Source organism: Acanthisitta chloris, unplaced genomic scaffold (genome assembly GCF_000695815.1).
Source record: "Acanthisitta chloris isolate BGI_N310 unplaced genomic scaffold, ASM69581v1 scaffold2236, whole genome shotgun sequence".
NCBI lineage: Eukaryota > Metazoa > Chordata > Aves > Passeriformes > Acanthisittidae > Acanthisitta > Acanthisitta chloris.
This window is the reverse complement of record NW_008677428.1, coordinates 13,118-31,365: the sequence shown is the minus strand read 5'-3', so window position 1 is coordinate 31,365 and position 18,248 is coordinate 13,118. Positions and strand designations below refer to the sequence as shown.

The 18,248-nt window shown below is 52.2% G+C and overlaps 1 protein-coding gene across 1 annotated transcript; it reads left to right on the top strand.

Annotated features, from left to right (window-relative positions):
* Positions 1-45: 45 nt before the first annotated feature.
* On the top strand, positions 46-18,003 carry LOC103803903 (mucosa-associated lymphoid tissue lymphoma translocation protein 1 homolog). The gene is made up of 14 exons (XM_009076482.1): positions 46-55; positions 1,250-1,368; positions 1,541-1,694; positions 2,164-2,342; positions 3,254-3,350; positions 4,979-5,005; positions 5,801-6,004; positions 9,813-9,990; positions 12,223-12,297; positions 12,880-13,007; positions 13,344-13,475; positions 13,589-13,740; positions 16,361-16,486; positions 17,650-18,003. The coding sequence occupies exons 1-14, from the start codon at positions 46-48 to the stop codon at positions 18,001-18,003; spliced, it is 1,935 nt and encodes a 644-aa protein (XP_009074730.1).
* The last annotated feature ends 245 nt before the right edge of the window (positions 18,004-18,248 follow it).

Here is an 18,248-nt window from a genome sequence, read left to right as displayed (position 1 = left end):
AGCAGCCGCCGCGGGCCCGGCCGGGCAGGAGCAGCCCGAGGAGCGATGCAGGAAGGTGAGCGGCCGCGGGGCCATGGGCAGTGAGCACCGAGCAGCTGGGAGAGCACCCCGAGGAGCCCCGTGGCATCTATTTCCACACCCACCTGTCCGTACACCGACCTTCCTCTCCATGTACCCACCTGTCTGTCTATCCACCCCCATCTGTTCACCTGTCCCGTCCATCCATCCACTTGCCCTCCATCCACTGACCCTCCCCTCCATGTACCCACCTATCTGTCTATCCACCCCCATCTGTTCACCTGTCCCGTCCATCCATCCACTTGCCCTCCATCCACTGACCCTCCCCTCCATGTACCCACCTATCTGTCTATCCACCCCCATCTGTTCACCTGTCCCGTCCATCCATCCACTTGCCCTCCATCCACTGACCCTCCCCTCCATGTACCCACCTATCTGTCTATCCACCCCCATCTGTTCACCTGTCCCGTCCATCCATCCACTTGCCCTCCATCCACTGACCCTCCCCTCCATGTACCCACCTATCTGTCTATCCACCCCCATCTCTTCACCTGTCCCGTCCATTCATCCACCCATGTCTGTCTATCCACCCCCATCTGTTCACCTGTCCCGTCCATCCATCCACTTGCCCTCCATCCACTGACCCTCCCCTCCATGTACCCACCTATCTGTCTATCCACCCCCATCTGTTCACCTGTCCCGTCCATCCATCCACTTGCCCTCCATCCACTGACCCTCCTCTCCATGTACCCACTCACCCATCCATCCATTCACCTATCCACCCATCCCATCCATCCATCCATCCATCCACCCATCTGTCCCTCCATCCACTCACCCTCCATCCATGGACTCTCCTGTCCATGTACCCACCCACCCACTCATCCATCCATCCACCCACTCACCCATCCATCCATTGACCCACCTGTCCGTGTGCCCACCCACCCATTCATCCATTCACCCACCTGTCCATCCACTCACCCTCAATCCATGGACCCTCCTGTCCACATACCCACCCACCCGTCCATCCGTCCACCCATCTGTCCACCCACCCATCCCTCCATCCATCCTTCCATCTATTCACCAGGCACAGAAGCATCCCAGTTCTTCCAAACCTCCCTTCCTGCTGGGGTGGGTGCCTCTCTGGAAGCCCAGCATTCCTGGCTGGGTGGGAGTGAGCCCTTGGGCTGTGCCTGTGGTGTTGTTTCTACCTCCACACGCTGTCTCCCCACAGCCATTGTGATCACTGAGCAGCCGGTGTCCGTCTCTGTCCCGGTGGGATACTCCTTCACGCTGAGGTGCCGAGCTGAGGGACACACCTTGCTACAGTACCAGTGGTTCTGTCAGCACCAGGTAAGGATGGCAGCAGAGTGGCCCTGGGTATGGCACCTGGCTGTGTTCCTGTACATGGTGGGAGAGGAATCAGGAATTTCCACTTTTACTGCTCTTACAAGGTACTTCCTAGTGCCTTCTGCTGCCAGCAGTGAGAGGGAATTGGTACCCACTGCCTGTGCTTTCCCTTTAGTCTGAGTGCTGCCAGATTCCTGGAGCTACCAACCAAGACTTGCCCATCATTGCAGAGCAGACCCAGCTCTACACCTGCAGAGTCAATGACCTCAGCAGAAATGCTGTCTTCTCCAACTGGGTGAAGGTGGAGGTCCATCAGTGTGTTGCCAGAGGTACAAGCATATCTTCTGCCTTCTTCATGTATCATGGAGTCACAGGGTGGTTTGGGTTGAAGGGACCTTGCAGTTCATCTTGTTCCACCCTCTGCCATGGGCAGGGACACCTTCCACCAGACCAGGTTGCTCCAAGCCCTGTCCAGCCTGGTTTGTACCTGCACCTCCTACTGGTCACTCACCGTGGGTTTCCCAGAGTTACTCTGGATGTGGAACTGGAAGAGCCCATCTGGCTATTTGAAAGCTGACCAAAAATAACTCAGGGTGTGGTTGGCCGCAGCATGTTGACTGCGCCCTTCGCAGCAAAGGGCAAAGGCAATTTAGGAGGCCAGAGGCAGGGCTTTGGTGTGGCACTTACTGTAGCAGGTGTTGCTCCCAAGGATTCCCTGCTCCCAAAGCAGGAAGGTGCCGCAGTGACAGTGAAAAATGGCCATTGTTTAAGGACCAATTCTGTGTCACTGCCTTGCAGGTTTGCCCCCTCGGCTGTGGCGAGGAGAGCCTGTCATTGTCCTCAACCCCACGGAGCAGCAGGTGGAGCTGGGGAAGCCACTACAGCTGCAGTGTGCTGCCATGGGGGTCCCAGCCCCCAGCTACCAGTGGTACCGCAATGGGAACCTGCTGGAACGGCACAAGAGCAAAAAACTCCGGGTAAAGTTGTCTGGTGATGTTTCAGAAGCTTTGGCTGCTGAGGTGAGGGATGGGAGAAGCTGATTGTGAGAAAGTCCTCCACGTATTACCTTGCTGCTTGGAGAGCTGTCTGGAGGGCTCTGGGTGAAGAGGGAATATGTTTCATGGGCTTCTTTCAAAGCTGTGGATGTTCCTCTAAGAGGTAACTGATCCATAGATGCATCAGGGGCTCTCAGCATGTCTCTCGTGCCTTTTGGCAGCAGAGGCATGAGAACAGCTATTGTCTGTGTGTGCAGTGATGGAGCTGTGGGAATGCTGTCTCTGCCTGCAGGAGAACCAGAAGGAACAGTGGTTATTCCCAACAGAAAAGAGTCAGGGAGGCAGCAGAAGGGCTGGGTTTATTTTGAGTCGCTGGCTAAGTGTCAGTCAGTGCTGTCTTGAAGCAAGAAAGGAGATTTCCTTCTGGAGTGTCACATCAGGGGTACAAGGACGAGAGATCGAGCCTCTTCTCCGTAGTGGTTGGTGGTGTTACAGGGGACAGTGGCCTCAGATTGACTTCTGACAGGCAAGTTCAGGCTGGGCACTAGGAAGAGGTTGTTTGGCAGTGGGTGATGCTGTGCTGGAGCCAGGAAGGCAGCGAGGTCTCTGTCCTTGCAAGTGTTCTGGCCTTGACTAGACAAAGCCATGGCCAACCTGACCCAGTGGTGGCTTTAGTCCCTCTCTGAGCAGGAGGCTGGGCTGGAGGACCTGAATCCTTGCCAGTCAGTACTTCTCTGGGTCTTGTCCCTGTCCTGATTCTTTGTGAGGCAAAGTCTCAGCAAACAGTGGGAAAAATACTTTGCATTCCAGGAATGTGGGTGCCTTGGGCAGATCCCAGCAGGGCCTGAAGGCTTTCACCACAAATAATGGGATTTAACGTTTGATCTGTCTAGATCACCCACACCAAGGTCAGTGACTCTGGCACATACCTCTGCTGTGCCTCCAACAGCCACGGAGAGCACTGGACCAGCGCCGTGGACGTTCACATAGGTGAGCAGAGCCAACCCACATCACTTTGTGGCATGTCAACTTCTGGTGTGAGAAGTATTGGAGAGCAGAAAGGAATTTAGTGGTCTTGTCTGGAAGCACTAAGCTGGTGAGCAAGGACTGCAGTAAACAGGATTCCTGGGCACTGGGGCTCCCAGGGAGGAGGCAGCAGAGGCAGGCAGCACCCCAAAGCTGGTGCTGCACTGTGTGGTGGGTGGGACACTGTTTGGTCCTGCAGTCTGACACCTGCTGTGCTAGGGCAGGCTCAGCACTCTCAGCTGCTCCCTGTGGGTTTCTTGCCTTGCCAAGGTGCTGATTTCACTGTTCCATAGCCAAATCGTGGCAGGCTCATGTTCCCAAACTCATTTCCAGCCTCTCTGAGATGAAATGATGTGCTCAGACACAGAACTGGAGAGGATGCTGTTTATTTTGGGGAGATTCAGGCCCCTCGGGCTGGCAGCTCAGGGCTGATGCTGGATCCTGATGGATCCTGAGGAGAAGATATGTCTCCAGAGCCTCAGGCACACTCCACCTCCAGTGTGCCAACTGCTTTGGCCCTCTGCCTTTGCCCTGTGTGAGACAGGAATAGCACAGGCTGGCTTTGCTGGCTCTTTACTCCATCTAGAGATTTTTCTGTGCCATAAGCTTCCCATCCTGCCTTTTAGCCTGGCCTTAAAATTGGTCCAGAGTGCAAATTGATCCTGTATAGGCAGAGAATACTCTGCCTGCCTCTTCGCAGGTGAGAAATGAGCATCCAGGGAGGCAGACAAGGACACCAGATTGGGTTGGGTTCAAAGTGTTACAGCTGGGGACCTGTAACATGCAACAGACTCCTGTCAGTGGCAGAAAAGGATGAGTGGTTTTGTTCCAGTGGTCTTCCAGGCATCCCTGATGCATCAGCAGCACTGCTTCAGGGGCTAAAGGTCTTCCAGACCCATGACATCTATGCAATTTATCCTTAATTTATTCTTTTAGAGCCTGTAGGGTTTTAGAATTTTCTCTTGGGCTGGGTTTTATAATTTATTTCAAATTTAAATAGGAAAAGCTGGAGCTGTTGGGGTAATGATGATTGTAAGAGGCTGGAAGTGCTCAGGCAGGGGAGTTTGTGGAGGTCCCCAGAATGAGTCACATTTGGAGCTGCTAAAAGGCAGGGAAAGGGACAGCAGGGAGATGAAGAACTCTGGGAATGTTATTGCAATCAAAAACAAACAGGGCAACTTCCTCTGCACCAGACATTTATGGGGAGAAACTCTGGTTTGGAGCTTTTGTTGACCTTGAGTCGCTGTGTTTCCTTTGCTTTCCCTGCAGTGAGGGTATGGGTGAGTCACCTTGCGAAGCTCAGGCATGAGAATCTCCTGGCTCTTCTTCCCTGACCTGCCCCTTCTCCAGGCTTTGCTTCCCAGCTGTTCGGGATGCCATAAATCAGGCAGGATTTCATAAATCCTCCTAAAGTCAGATCACGGTGTTTAAGGTTAACAGTCAGTCTGTGAAGAATTTGCCCGAGGGGTGTTGCTTGTGCTGATGCTCTGTGTATTTGATCCAGCTATGCTTTTCTGGGGGTGTTGGAACAGGATTCAGACCTGGCACTGGATGCTGGGCACAGGCTTATCATTTCCCTTTTTCTTTCCCAGGTACGTGTGGCTCTGAAAAGTTTTTTGGTGAGTACTGTCATCTTTTCTTCCTGAGCCCTTAGTCCCTTAGTGAAAAGCCAGGCCCCAGGGTGGATGGAAGGACAGGGAATGGCAGTGCTTTTCCTGCAGAGGTCTTTATGCCCACATTGCTGTGGGCTCTGTGCATTTGGGATCAGAGCTGCATGGCACAGGATGGGTCCCATCCCCTGCCAAGCCCTGATTGTTCTCAGTTAAGTGGAGTAAGATTGTTCTTAATGAGTAACCATATCTTGACCTCCATGACTACCAAGTGAGTTTAAGAGTGTTGTTCACATGACACCTTTTCCCTTCCTTGAAATACCTCCTTAGAGCAGGGAAAAGCTTCTCCCTCCCACCACTGCTGAGTGAAATAAATCCCTTTTTTCTACAGTGGGAAGTGGGGATAAAATCAAAGCAGGAGCTCAAGGTTTATCTCCTTCAGCCCTGTGAGGGAAAGGACCCCTTAGCCTGGCTCAGTGGATTTCCCTCCCACAAACCACGAGCACAGCAGACCTGAGGTTTAGGTAGGGCAGGCAGAGCAGAACCTGCTGCACTCCTGGGATTTTGGTTGTCAAGTGAAAACCTTTCAAACCTTTCTGTCGAAAGAGTGGTTTGTGTACACTGTCAAAACATTCAGAAAGCTGAGGGCTTTCTGGAGTGTGCTCTAGGCTTGCAGCAGCCTAGGATCTATCCTTCCTGCCTAAACCTTTTCATAGATGTGCTGCATCCTCACTCTGACAGGATGAGGTGAGAATTTGCCTCCTGCTGAGCGTTTACAGCTTTGTCACTTGGTGTTCATTTTAGCTACAGGTAAAATCGCACTTCTAGTGGGCAACAACCACTACCAGCATCACCCCAACCTCATGGCTCCTGTCAGGGATGTGTTTGAGCTGGGTCGTCTCCTGGAGCAGCTGGACTTCCAGGTTGTCTCCCTCCTGGATCTGAACAAGGCAGAGATGGCAACAGCAGTCAATCGGTTCCTGCAGCTCCTGGGGAAGGGAGTCTATGGTAAGGCAAGACCAGCTGGGCCACCTGCCTGTGCTGAGCAGGGATTTGGCAATTTTCTATACAGCTGTTGAATTAAAAGAGAAGAAATTGAACTTTGCTTTCTCAAGGGAGACCTGCAGCACAGTCCATAGTGGTGCCAGGCTTGGCAGAAGCTCCTGGATAAGTGTAATTCAGTTTTGGCCAGATTACAGCCAGGCAGAGTTGGTGTTCCTCCATCACCTGGCTCACCTCCAACCCCAACAGCATGGGTTCACACTGAGCTTTTGGGGAGTCAGTGCTGCTGGTAGTGAAGGGGAAAAGGGGTTTTGGTTTTTCTTTAGAAGACAAAATTGAGGAGACTGTTCACCCCCACTGCTCTCCTGTGTGAGGAGAGGAGCTTCTTTTGAGCCCTGACTGCTGCATCTGGCCATGATTTCCTCGTTGGTCTTTCCTGAAGGTCTAATTTGGGCTCCTGACAGCCTTTTCACAGAAGAGCTGCAGATGGCTTTGAGGTTGGGCTTCAAGCTTATTGCACACTGTTCTCAGTGGGAAGTATTCCTCAAACACAAACCCAACCAGCACATCTTGTGGGTCTTAAAGCAGGTGTTCAGATTTGGTGGTGGAAGTAGCATCTTTGGGGTCCTTGAGGGTCTCCCAGCCCTACAGATACCCTGATAACACCTTGCAGGTGTTTTTCTTTGCTTCCAAACCTCATTGTGGCACTTATCCCCCAGCTCTGTGGCACCCAGACAGTGAAAGTCATCGTGGGCTGAGTCCAGCCTGGCACTTGGCATGAAGTTTGGAGGTTGTGCAATGGATAGAGACATGGCAACAAGGGAACTGCTGCAGAGCCACCTCATTCCTGGAAGCACTGACTCACCAGGGGAGGCTGAGCTGGTGGGAAGGGCTGTACACAGTCATGGCCACTCCAGCTGAGCACGTCAGCGATGACAGCATATTCCTGTGACTTCACTTGGCGTTTCCTTTCATGGTTGCTCTCTGAAATCCCTTTGTATCTCAGGTTTTACCTCATCTCCCAGGCTCAAGTCAACCCAGCTGCCATTCCTACCCTCTATCCATGGCGCATGGGGACCAAATAGCATTTAATCCATGGTTCTTCCATTGTTTTCATAAGCACTGGCTTAAAGAACCTGGAGGTGCCATCTCCTGTGTAGCAGCTACCACAGCTGAAGTCAGGAGAGCTTTGTGTAGCCACACAGTGGGAGGAGAGGACTGACTGGTGGAAAACTGTCTTTCCTCCTGTCAAACATGACCCTCCATGGGTTGGTGCTCATTGCTCATCTTGTGTGGTCCACGCCAGCAAGGGGAGTTGGGCTTTGTGGTCTCTGTAACTGCCTGTCCAGGAACTGGAGGCTGTTGTGAGACCTTCCTCCACTTCCACATCTCCAGACCATCCCAACACTTCTCCCTCTCCTCCCAGACCCTGGACCTGCAGTGCTCAAAAACTGAGTGGATGTGGCACTGCACAGTATGGTTTAGTGGGAGGAGTGGGATTCAGTCCAAGGTTGGACTTGAGGATCTTGGAGATCTTTCCGACCTTAATGATTCTATGGTTCTATGATCCAGCCATCTGGAGGTGGTGGCTCATCTGGCTGCTTTTCCTCCAGATCTCTTAGAAAAGCTGCAGAGAGGTTTGGAAGGCACCAAATATCCCCTGAGTGATCTGATTGTTCCACCCTCAGGCAAACAAGGAATCCCCCACGATGTTGTTTCAAGTGTACTAAAAAGTCCCAAGTCAGAAAAATAACATCGGAAATGCAACAAGAGCAGAAAGTTGCGAGTGAAGTTCTAGGGATATGGAGTCATTCCTTAATTGAGACTCATGCTGACATTTCCTGCATTATAAACAGTGCCTGGAGCTTCCCCTTTTTAATTTGGTACTCAGAAGTTTGTCTGTGATCAGTAGTTCTGACTCACATCATGTGGGAAAAGCTCAGAATAAAAAAGTGCTTTGCTTCTCTGGGCAAATTGTTGACTTTCCTGTTCAGGAGGAGACATTAAGTCCAGAAAAGGTTGGAAAACTTGCTCAGCTGATGTGAATCTCAGGTCTTTTTTGATTTGAACACAAGTCTTTGTGGTTTCTGTAGCATGGGGAACACTTGGTGGTGTAGTCAGGTACACAGTAAGGCCTCAAAAGTTAGAAGATTGAAGGATTGAATCATTCTTTGTGGGCTTTTCTGTAAAATTTCATTTTTTTCCGGGTGTCACCAGGCATCATCACTTCCCTTGCACATACAGGGGCAGAGGCAGGGAGACGAAAGCCACCAGTGCTCGATGACTTCAGAGGCCCAATCTGGAGTGCCTGCATTTAATTTTTCTAGAAGGCTTCCTGTTTTATACTCTTTTCTAGTCTCAGGGAAGGGTTTTGTGGCTTTGATTTGCAAGTTACAAAAGTTTAAAGCTTCTGCAAATCAGAACCCTTTGTCCCTGGCTGGCAATCCACAAGAAGAGGAACCCAAACCCATGGGCACCTGTGGAAACAGCCACTTGAGAAACTTTCCACTGTCCCCTGAGAACAGAAACCAAAGGTGACTTGAGGCCTTCTTGACTGTGAGATCATGTTCTCCATTTTCCATGCACTGAGGTCATGCTTTCAGTCCTTCAGCTCTTGCCCCATTCCCTGCATCCCTCACAGCATTGGAGATTGAAACAAGTGTCCTGCCAAGTCCAGGGGCAGGAAGAGTGGAGGGAAAACAGAGTAGTGGTTACTCACAAGCATGGGCTTTGGCAGCTGGAGGATTTCTCCTGCTGTTGCCTCTTAGCTGTTAGTTCCCATTTCTGACCTCTCACTCCTCAGTTGCGGTAGCACAACTGTCGACGTCACATCGCAGAGCTATTTTTAACCCATTTCAGTTCCCCAAGTTGCTTTCAGCAACCAGCAACCCTTAAATTGTGTTGCTGGTGCTGGGGAAGGGCAGCCAGCCACTGTGCAGCTTCCTTTTGGGTTGCCAAATCTCTTCCTTTTGGGAAGCTGCAGCCCACATGGGGTTTCCTGTGCACGAGGAAAACCTTTCGCCCAACAGGAGCTGGAGAGAAGAAGCACCAGCTTGGGCCATGCCAAGCTTTCCAGTGCTGGCTTCCCACCCAGGCAGAAAATATTACTAAGTTTCATGTTCTTAAGAGTAAAAACCTACATTCTTATTGGGGATTGGAGTTTCTACCAGCACCTGGATGAGTCTGACGACTCTCCTGCCTAACCGGGTTGGTGTCTGGCCTGAGGTAGTTGAAGCAAGTGGTCCATGTGTTCTGGAGAACTCACATCTCTCTGTCTCTATCTCATTTTTCACCAGCTGATAGGTGTGTGAATACAGTTAGACCTTTGAAATCTGGAGACTGTTCTCCATCACAGTCTCTCCTCCAAAACTAGGAAGCTGAGGAGCTTCTCATTAAAAAAGCTGCTAATGTATGTTCCATTGTGGTAAAATCCTTTTCTGTTGTCATATTCCTGCAAAGAGCTGAGGATTAACCAAAACTCCATTCCAAGGTACAATTCAGCCTGGCAGTGCTGAACCTGGGTATTGCAGCACAGATGGTTAGGGGAATATGTAAACCCAGTGACTTTAGGTGATGAGCTGTGCTGAAATTCAAAAGTATAGGAGAGCCTCTTGGGGCTGCTTCCTGCTCTGCTGAAGGGAATGAACTGGAAAGAAGTTGAGGTGGTGAGGTCAATGTAGCTGCAGTTGCATAGGTGCTACTGGTCTAAGTCTTCCCTGCACCAGTATCCTTTCAGGACAGGAAGTGGGACATGGCCATGTTACAGACCTGCATGTTATCATCCTGTCTCATCCTCTCTTCTCCCTGTTCCCAGCTATATTCTACTATGCTGGGCATGGATACGAACATTCAGGAAGGAACTACATGGTCCCTGTTGATGCTCCACAACCCTATGCCCCTGAGAACTGCATCAGCGTGCAGAGGATCCTCCAGAAGATGCAGCAGCAGCAGACAGCCCTGAATATCATCCTGCTGGACACCTGCAGGAAGTGGTAGTGTGCTCTTCCCCCTTCCTCACCTGGGCTGGGCATTCCGAGGGGTGGGAGGGAACAGCAGGCAGTCCCAGCCATGGGCTCCCTACACAATCCTTGGAGTGTTCCTACATTTGCTGAACCTCCAACCAGGGTTATCATCTGTGTCACAAAATCAGCAAGACTATCAGGTCCTGCAGGATGTCCTGGGAAGACATTGGTCATGTATTTGTGCACAGAGCATCAGACATTGTCTGAGACCTGCTGGAGAAAAGGAGCTGGACACCCTGCCTTGATGTGTCGAGGTGAAGAAGCCTGGCAAATCCAGGCAGCTTGCCTGTGGAGGGATGGCTCTGCCTGGCATAAATTGTTGGCTGAAACTCAGCACAGGGTTTTATCTTTTGTGTTTCAAGCCTGACCCCCCTGACCTGGTCTCACTGACTGTGTGTGTTCCTGGTCTGTGTTTCTCACATGCTCAGGCTGGGGGTGTTCAGGTCACCTCTTCTCCTGGCTGAGTTCTTGTTAACATCTCAGTGAGAAGAGTGCAGAACAATGGGGGAAAGATTTTAAGCCCTGCTACTTGGCTTTTACTGGCCTTAAATCCTTCTGAAGTGGTTGTTGTGAAGCAGCTGCTGCTGATGTCAGAGATCAGCGTTTTCCTGCTGTCTGTGAAAGCCCATCATCCTTCCTTGGCCTGCAGACCTCTATCCTGCTGCAGAAAATTACACCTTGTCCAATTTCAGCAGAGGTGGGTGGACTGTTTCAGTAGAAGCTGTCATTAGTTCATTTATTTCAGTCTCTTGAGGCAGATTTACAGGTCAGAAAAGACCTGGAGAGCAGATGCAGGAAAGTCTCCCTCTTCCTGCTGTGGTTCCTGCACTAAGAACCAGAAAGATGACAGGGATTTTGATAGTGCAGCCCTGAAAGAGCTGCCAGCCCCTGGAGAGATGATAAATCTTTGATGCCTTTCAGCTGCAGAGGTGGGGATGTTCTCTTTGACTAGCTTAGGGCTGGCTGTGCTGGGACTTCTCCTGCAGCTCTGAACTGCCAGCGTCACTGGGGCTTGATGTCCCTCGATCCTGCCCTGAATGCCCTGGAGTGAAGCATCCCCTTTGTCCCTTCTTGCTGCCACAAGCAGAGTGTGATGCTTCCCTGGCACACCTGGTGTGCCAGCTCTGTCCTGAGCTCATTTTTCTTGAGAACTCACCATTTCAGCTCAGGAAAGCATCTGGATTTCGTAGCTCTGTGTGTTTACACTGCTGTTTAAAACCAAACCCTTGGGACCACCTTTCCCAGCACCCTTTGGCTGGACTGATGCTGCAGGTCTGTCGGCTGGGAGGAGCTGTGTGTGTGCTGAGAGAGCTCACCCAGATTGTCTCCTCACCCCATATGCTGGCATCAGAAACACCAAGGCAGCGAGAAACACATCCCCCTTTGCCAAGTGGGAGCAGATGTTCAGCTTCAGCAGAGGAACCAGGAATGCAGAGCCTGTGTGTAGCCTTGTACATTTATATGCTGATTTTGGGTGAATTCGATTGCCTCTTCCAGGAATTCCCTGATTTATCCTTGGGCCTGGAATCACAGATTTCTGCATTCATTTAGGAGCAACTGAGGAGCAGATTAATCTCAATACTCAGAAGCATATCTCCTTTCCCACATTTTCTCTTCTGATCATCCTTAAGACAACTTACACAAGCCAGATGAATCCTGCCATTAAACATCTCCAGCTTGTGCCACCAGCAGTGGGTGACATGCTGGCTGCTGGCAACACAACCATCCCTTCTGCTCTCCTTACTCTGCCAGCTTCAGCCCCAGGAGGCTGTGCTGGAATTGAATTGCATGGTGACACTGCCTCTATGTCTGGCTGTTGTCACCGTGTGACTGGGAACAGCTCCGAGCAGTGGAGTGAACTGGAGGCAGCCGGTCAGTCTGCCTGCAAGCAGATGGGCAAGGCTTGACCATTCAGTGCAACCAGGATGTGGGGTTTTTTTTGATGGAAACCAGACCTGGGTGTGGAGCAGGGAACAGCTCACCTGTGCAGATAGGTCACAGCTGGACCCATGCACTCATTTCCCTGTGGTCTGGGTTTTTTGGGGGCTCCTGGTGGCTCTCTTGGCTGCCCAGGTGGTATGGGTGGTTGTGTTTGAGGTGAGGGATGATCTAAGGAGATAGATGTGGGGGAGTATGTGGACTCTGTTCCCCTCATTTGACAATGTCCTTGACACTGACTGGTGCCTTTGCCTTTTCTTCCAGGTACAACCCAGGACGTGCCCTCTCCCAGGTGCAGCCTCTGGAGCCCTGGGGAAACACTGTCTATGGCTATGCCACGTAAGTGCTCTCCTCTGTTCCACACCAGCCCATGGGACTAAAGGCTGGCCCAGCCATACCTCCTCTCATCCTTTCATCACAGTGACAGGAGGCTGGAGAGGGCTTCTCTTGTGTTTCCTGTGGATCTCACTCTTCCTCTGCAGCGTTTGCTGTTCAGACACTTCCATCCTTCCTGCTGCCATCACTCATGGTGGCATGTGCATCAGTTACAGGTCATGCATGAAGGTGTCATCAGCTCCTGTCACCCATCCCTCAGGCCTGACCCTGATTCCTCAGGTGCATGTGCCATGAGCAGCCCACCTAAAGCCTCCTGAGATGATGGGTGTTGCTCAATGCTCCAGCGCCAGCTTTGCTGACATTTCACCTCCAACCACCTGCTTAGGCTTTCCTATCCCATCCACTTCCACTGCTCTTTTCCATCCCATGCTCTTCCCACCCTTTCCTGGACCAAACGCACTTTGTTATTCCCTGGGGAGCTAACAGACTCAGCCAACAGAGTCTGGATGGAGTCAGCAAGCCCTGACTCCCCCCAGGGCTTTATGCCCAGTGCAGAAATGTGAGGACGGGTCCTTTCTCATACAGGAGCGAAGATGCAGAAGCCTTTGAACTGCAGGATGGGGAGTTCAGCTCTGGGATCTTCATGAAGTACCTGAAGAAACACATTCTGCAGGAGAAGAAGGTTACACACATGCTGGAGGATGTGTTAGAAGGTGAGGGATGAGCTAGAAAGCACTTGCTTTGATAGCAGAGGTGAGAAGAGAAAGCAGAGACTGAGTGGCTCTGCACCATCCTATCCCAGTCAGCCAGCCAAACATCCCGCACTTGCTTTGATAGCAGAGGTGAGAAGAGAAAGCAGAGACTGAGTGGCTCTGCACCATCCTATCCCAGTCAGCCATCCTTCCCCAAAATCCAAACCACAGGCCGTGCTCCACGGGAGCTTTCAGTAGCCTGGCTGGAGTATGGAGATGTATCATGTAGGATCTGAAAGGCAGCGAGACCAGTAAGCAGCCTGAAGTGACCTTTGTGCCTCCAACTCTCTCCCACAGACGTGGGCCGGGATCCCCTGGTCACTGGGAAGCAGGTGATGGAGATCAAGCACACTCTGAAGGAAGGCAGGTCCCTGACGGATCCCATCCGTGCGTCGGGAGCCGCTGCCCAGCACTGGGGACACGGCCACGGTGAGCCACGAAGGGTGTGGGGAGGAGAGGGAAGGCTGGGGGTCCTGGTGCTCCTCCCTGTGGTCCTGGTGGACCCTTCCAAGGAGCTGATCCCTCTTGGATTTCTCTTCCAGAGCCGCTGAGCAGAACAGTGACCTTCCGCTGTGGGGCCCGGGTGGAGCTCCACTTGGTGCGGCTCTTCTCCAACCTGATGTACGTGTGTGCCAAGCTGCAGTCGCCCCCTGCCCACATTGCTGACCCTCACCTGCTGCTCTGCCAGCCCACTGTGAGTCCCTGGCCACTCCCTTCCCGGGCTGCTTTCCTCAGGGCACAGGTGGGAGGCTGGTTGGGCTGAGCCCAGGGGGTCGCAGGCGCTGGGAGAGGCTGATCCCAGGTGGAGAAGGGTCCCTTCCTCTGCACACACCTCTTTGAGAGCTCCTTCCACGCCCCAGTGGATTCCCTGCTGTCCTTATGCATCACAAGAAGGATTTGGCACCGGTTTGATGCCTTTAACCAGTTAGCCCTCAGATTGATTTCTGGCCTGCCTGATTAAGTTATTGCATTTAATATGATTGAGGCAAAGAGCTGTTCTGTTTTCCAGGTCTGGAAGCAGATCTGGCTTTTTGCACCCTGCCTTTTTAGCCCACTGTGCTGAATATATCTCAATGCAACAACCTATTTCTTTCCTGTTGAGCTGTACCAGTTTCCTTGCACCCTTTCTCACACCATTCCTAGCAGACCATATGGTCAGCGTGGTCTTTCCTGGTGCTCTCCATGCCACCCTGAAGGATTTAATTTCCTGCTCCTTTCTGCTAACCAACTTCCTTGTGTCCTGTAGTTTAATTTCCTGCTCCTTTCTGCTAACCAGCTTCCTCGTGTCCTGTAGCCCTTTTGCTGAAGCATAGAGTGACTGGTGGATTTTTCAGCCCTTGTTGCTCGTGGAGGGACACTGCACCTGAGCACATTGGGGTCACTGATGCAGCACGGTGTATCCAGGAGGTTTGGAGCCTGATCCTGCTTGTTCTCCAGCCAGCGCGTCGTTTCCCCTCGTGAGCTCCCTAATCATGCATGAAAATCGTGTGTGTGTGAGCATGTATTTGTGTGTATCCACCCCACATCAGCAGCTGAGGGGAAGAGAGGACCCAGCTGTGTGCTCCTGCCTCTGGAGCTGTCAAGAGGGACTGAGGGGACAAGAAGGGACCCCGGTACAGGCAGGGCAGTAGGATCACAGAATGGTTCAGGTAGGAAGGGCCCACCGTGGGTCATCTGGTCCCACCTCTCTGCTCTTGCAGAGTAATCCCAGAGCATGTGGCACAGGATTGTGTCCAGATGGTTCTTGAATATCTCCAGTGAGGGAGAATCCATGACCTCTCTGGGCAATCTGTTCCAGTGCTCAGTAATCAAGTTCTTCCTTATATTCAGGTGTAACTTCTGGGCATCAGATTCTGCCCTTTACCTACTGGCAATACTCTTCCTAATTCATCCCAGGATTCCATTGGCCTTCTTAGCTTTCAGGGCTCACTGCAAGCTCATGGACAGCTTGTTGTCCACCAGGACCTTCAGGTTCTTCTCCACAGAGCTGCTCTCCAGCAGGTCAGTGCCAACCTGTACTGGTGCCTGGGGTTATTCCTCCCCAGATGCAGGACCCGGATGTGCCTTCATTGAATTTCAGGTGGTTCGTCTCTCCAAACTGTTGAGGTCCCTCTGAAGGGCAACACAGCCCTCTAAGGTATTGGCTACTCCTCCCAGTTTTGGGAGTGAGCTTGCTGAGGAGGCAACTCTGTCCCCTCATCCTAGTCATTGACGAATAAGTTAAGCAATACTGGAAGTTAAGCAATACTGGGCCCAGTGCAGAACCCTGGGGGACACCACTGGTGACAGCCTCCAACTAGACTCTGTGCCACTGATCACGACTCTCTGGGATCTGCTGCTCAGCCAATTCTCAATCCACCTCACTGCCCACTCACCTCTAAGGTATTGGCTACTCCTCCCAGTTTGGGGAGTGAGCTTGCTGAGGAGGCAACTCTGTCCCCTCATCCTAGTCATTGACGAATAAGTTAAGCAATACTGGAAGTTAAGCAATACTGGGCCCAGTGCAGAACCCTGGGGGACACCACTGGTGACAGCCTCCAACTAGACTCTGTGCCACTGATCACGACTCTCTGGGATCTGCTGCTCAGCCAATTCTCAATCCACCTCACTGCCCACTCATCCAACGCTTCTTGGGTCTGCCTGAGGATGCTGTGGGACGCAGTGTGGAAGGGATCCCTGTCCCTGTCCCTCTCCACGGCGGTGCTGGCTCACACTGACCTCCAGTGGGGCCAGCTGAGGCAGCAGCTCATCCTCCCACGGGAGTGCAGCTCAGTGATTTCCTTATTCCCTTGTCCCTTCTTGTGCTGTTAGTGGCTCCAGGATGGGATTGGTACTGAAGAGGGTCTCACAGAGACAGGCTGTTTTGGCTAAGTGTAACTCAGCAAGAACTGGCAGCTCTGTAGATGGTGGGAGACTAACTAGGCACAACTCAGAGCTTCCTCCAGCTTTGTCCTTGGAAAACTTTTCCTCCTTGTCACACTACTGATGCTGCAGGTGGTTTTGGTGCCATCTCTTGTTGCTTTCTGCTCTGCTGCAACTTCTCTTGTACTCCAGTTTTCCTGGTAAATGCACTCAGGGGATGTTTAGCTTCCAACTGATATGCACGAGGTGAGTGTGTAAAATCTCTCTATTCCTATGGCTTGGTCTCTGTAGTACTTCCATTAGGATATGCAGCTTTTCCAGCAGCCAATGTGCCAGTCAAAGCCCTGAGCACTGCTGTGTGCAGAGGCAGCATGTTTGATGGGCAGTTGTGCCTCAATGCTCCATTCTGATGCTGAAATTTCCTTCCATTTCCTTTTGCTTTCCTGAGCCAGGAGACAGATGATGTGGCCACCCAGAGGAAGAGCCGCCTGGACCACGTGGACACTCTGCTCACCTCTGTGTACAAGCGGGAGGAGCTGGACTGTGCCTTCCAGCTCTGTGGACTACAGAAAATTCAGGTAGAGAGCTGCCAGGTGTCACACTTCAAAACACCCTCAACCTATTTAAGGACCACGAGGGAGGCAGAATTGCTGCTCCCCTGGCCTGTCTCTTCCAGCAGATCATCTCTTCACACACCAGTGTGCACCCTGTTTCTCCCTTGATTTTTTCCCCTCCCTGAATGTGCAGCCAGTGGATCTTGCACCCAGCACTGCTCTCGAGCTGCTGCCTGGATCTGCCTGCAGCAAGCTCAGTTTGCTGAGTGCGTGATGTGCCTCAGCATATGGCAGTGCTTTCAGTCCTTGATTGTTCCTGGAGCTCTTCTCTGAACCTTTCCCAAGTGTTCTGCATTGCTTTTAAGTGCAGACAGGAGACCCAGACCCTGCATTGCCTGCCAAAATCTTCTTGCTCCATTATACATCTGCCTGCTCTGTACAGCCAGGCATCTGAGGCACAGCCCATGCTGAGGCTTTGCTTTCAGGGGTTTGGCTGTCATGAATGTGGTTATTTTCTGATTCCTTCATCTTTTATAAAATTCTAAAAGTGCTAGGCTGTGAATGGATCCCTGTGGAGTGCTGCTGCTGCTTAAAGCTGTTGGCTTTTACAGCATGATGTGTGTTCTAGTTCATAAAATCATAGAATGGATCAGGTTGGAAGGGACCTTAAAGCTCATCTCATTCCACCTCCTGCCATGGGCAAGGACACCTTCCACGAGGCCAGGATACTCAGAGCTGCATCCATCCTGACATTGAACACTTCCAGGGTTGGAAGTGGTTCATATCCCTCCCTTTCATGCTCTCCTCTCCCGTGGGCAGGACGATGTGATGCTGTTCCTTGCCTGGGCACAGCCCTTCTGCCCTGTTTCTCCCCCATGCCAGCATCCCATGGGTAATGCCCGCAGTGACAGTGCCCTGAACAGGCAGATGAGATCCTGAGTGAGGTGGCCTGATTCAGGAGAGGTCCTGAAACCCAAAATCCATGGCTGAGGCCCACAAGCATCCTGAGCTGTATGAGTATGTGAGAGCTTGTTTTCTCTGGCAGTAGCATTGCTCCCTCACGCCACAGCATGGGGCTGTGAGGCTGCACAACACCCAGCCAAGGCTCTTCTTCCTGGCAGACCCAGCAGAGCTCTGCTTCCAGCCTCTCTCCGATTCACTTGGCATCCTTTGCTCTCCCCTTCCAGACAGACGTGGTCCTGCAGTTGGATTTGCATTACACCCAACCCAGCACGAAGCAGAGGACTTGTGAGACCCTGCGGACAACTCTCCAGAAATCCCTGCTGGGGCAGTTTTTCAGCCAGAGCAATGAGTCCCAGCCAGACCAACAGCAAACTCCTGCCTGCGTGTGCCACCGGGACACATTGGCACCGAGCACGGAGCTGAAGGGACACGGATCCCTCAGCACAGGCTCTGGGCACAGCTTGCCCAGCAGCAGCCCCTCCAACTTCAGCAGTGAGCCCGAGGAGAACGATGAGAGCGACCTGGGCGCGCTCTGCTCCGCGCTGCTCCGGGCTGGCCCAGGGCAGGACAGGCCCTGACTCCCAGCCTGGGGAACTGCTGGTTTTCGTTGAGGCAAGAGAGTGCTAAATCCATCAGAATCCGTCAGCCCTGTCTGAATGAGGCCAAGGCTGCTTGGTTGGAAAGGCTTCTCCCATCTGCACCCTGTGGCATGCAGGACCTAAATCCTGCTGGGTGGGAGTGTGAGGATCAGCAGGGAGTCATCGTGGTGTCCAGCAGAAGACAGGACCACCAGGCCAGTCCTAACACTGCCAGGTGAAACCTG

What these genes read in the sequence shown, in the direction of transcription:
- LOC103803903 (XM_009076482.1), top strand. An exon ending in TGGCTCTGAAAAGTTTTTTG is followed by an intron (nt 5,006 to 5,800) that starts GTGAGTACTGTC and finishes TGTTCATTTTAG; the next exon opens with CTACAGGTAAAATCGCACTT. An exon ending in ACTGTCTATGGCTATGCCAC is followed by an intron (nt 12,298 to 12,879) that starts GTAAGTGCTCTC and finishes TTTCTCATACAG; the next exon opens with GAGCGAAGATGCAGAAGCCT.